Source organism: Macrobrachium rosenbergii, chromosome 3, assembly GCF_040412425.1.
Source record: "Macrobrachium rosenbergii isolate ZJJX-2024 chromosome 3, ASM4041242v1, whole genome shotgun sequence".
NCBI lineage: Eukaryota > Metazoa > Arthropoda > Malacostraca > Decapoda > Palaemonidae > Macrobrachium > Macrobrachium rosenbergii.
Genome location: NC_089743.1, coordinates 18,820,998 through 18,822,468, shown reverse-complemented (window position 1 = coordinate 18,822,468; position 1,471 = coordinate 18,820,998). Strand labels below are relative to the sequence as shown.

Genomic DNA, 1,471 nt, shown 5'->3' with positions numbered 1-1,471 from the left:
CATATTTGAAGTGGCGATATTAATACCCTTATTGATAACAGTTAATATCAATTATTCCAATTCGCCATGAAAACATAGATATGTATCATTTTAGCATTATTTATATCATCGTTTACGTTCTGAATAGTTTTGAGGGAAAGTGGGGGGACCCGGTTTTCCGACGAGGGAGTTTGCGACACAGCCATGGACGATGCGTATCCCAAAAGCCAGTAGGTGAGTAGTTTTGACGGCTGGGGATTTGCAGCCTCTGTGTAACTTTATTAGCTGGTAAACACGATTATCTATATTACGGCAATCTCCACCATATTGTTGTCTTCTTTAGTCTATATAATACATACATATGGCATTTTTTTGTAGAGATGGCGGCGGCAAACAACGACAACTCTGTTGAGCATATAACTCAAAGAGGTCGGATCATTGGTGAGTGGGAGCGTGGTGTTCCAACACGAGATATTGCCGTGAGCGTTGGAGTGTCAACTCGCACAGTCCAAAGGTGGATATCAAGATGGCGGGAAGAGGGAACATTGGCAAATAGACCTAAGAGAAGACGCCCACGCATAACAACACGACAACAAGACGAACAAATCATTGCGGCATCCATAGACGACCCCCTGAAAACCTCAGTAACTATCACGCAAGAATTCCATGTCTCATGCACTCCACAGACAACCAGACAGCGACTGAGGGAGCATGGGATCAGGTGCCATGTTCCGGCGGTCAAAGAGGAGTTAAAGGAATGGCATCGTGACACTCGTCTGGGCTTTGCTAAGCAACATGTTGTTTACGATATCGATGACTGGAAAAATGTAATCTTCAGTGATGAAACTTACTTTGCATCGATAGTCCAGAGCAATGCACGCCTGGCGACGCATCGGCACAAGATACGATGCTAGAAATATTCAGGAGAGAGCTAGGAGTGGGAGGTCGTCCTCGAGAACGACCACGAGGTCGTCTTCGAAGTCGACCTCGAGGTCGTCCTCGAAGACGACCTCGAGGTCGAGGTCGTCCTCGACGTCGTCCTTGAAGTCGACCTTGAGGTCGACCTCGAAGTCGTCCTCGACGTCGACCTCGAGGTCGTGCTCCAAGTCTCGAAGACGTCCTCGAGGTCGTCATCGAAGACGAGCGTCATAATCGAAGTCGTCATCGAGCTCGTCCTCGAGCTCATAATCGAAGTCGTCCTCGAGCTCATAATCGAAGTCGTCCTCGAGCTCGTCCTCGATGTCGTCCTCAAAATCGACCTCGAGGTCGTCCTCGAAGTCAACCTCGAGGTCGTCCTTGATGTCGTTCTCGAGCTCATAATCGAAGTCATCCTCGAGCTCGACCTCGAGGACGTCCTCGAAGTCGACCTCGAGGTCTTCCTCGAAGTCGACCTCGAGGTCGTTCGAGGTCGACGACGTCGAAATCGTACTCGAGCCCATCCTCGAAGTCGTCCTCGAGCTCGTCCTCGATGTCGTCCTAAAGGTCGTCCTCG

General features: G+C 49.5%; 1 protein-coding gene across 1 annotated transcript; it reads left to right on the top strand.

The window, feature by feature from the left end:
• The first annotated feature begins 359 nt into the window (after positions 1-359).
• LOC136850671 (uncharacterized) lies at positions 360-893 on the top strand. Its single transcript, XM_067124456.1, has one exon. The coding sequence runs from the start codon at positions 360-362 to the stop codon at positions 891-893; it is 534 nt and encodes a 177-aa protein (XP_066980557.1).
• The last annotated feature ends 578 nt before the right edge of the window (positions 894-1,471 follow it).

Excerpts from the sequence above, each read along its gene's own strand:
- LOC136850671 (XM_067124456.1), top strand. The coding sequence starts at position 360 with ATGGCGGCGGCAAACAACGACAACTCTGTTGAGCATATAACTCAAAGA.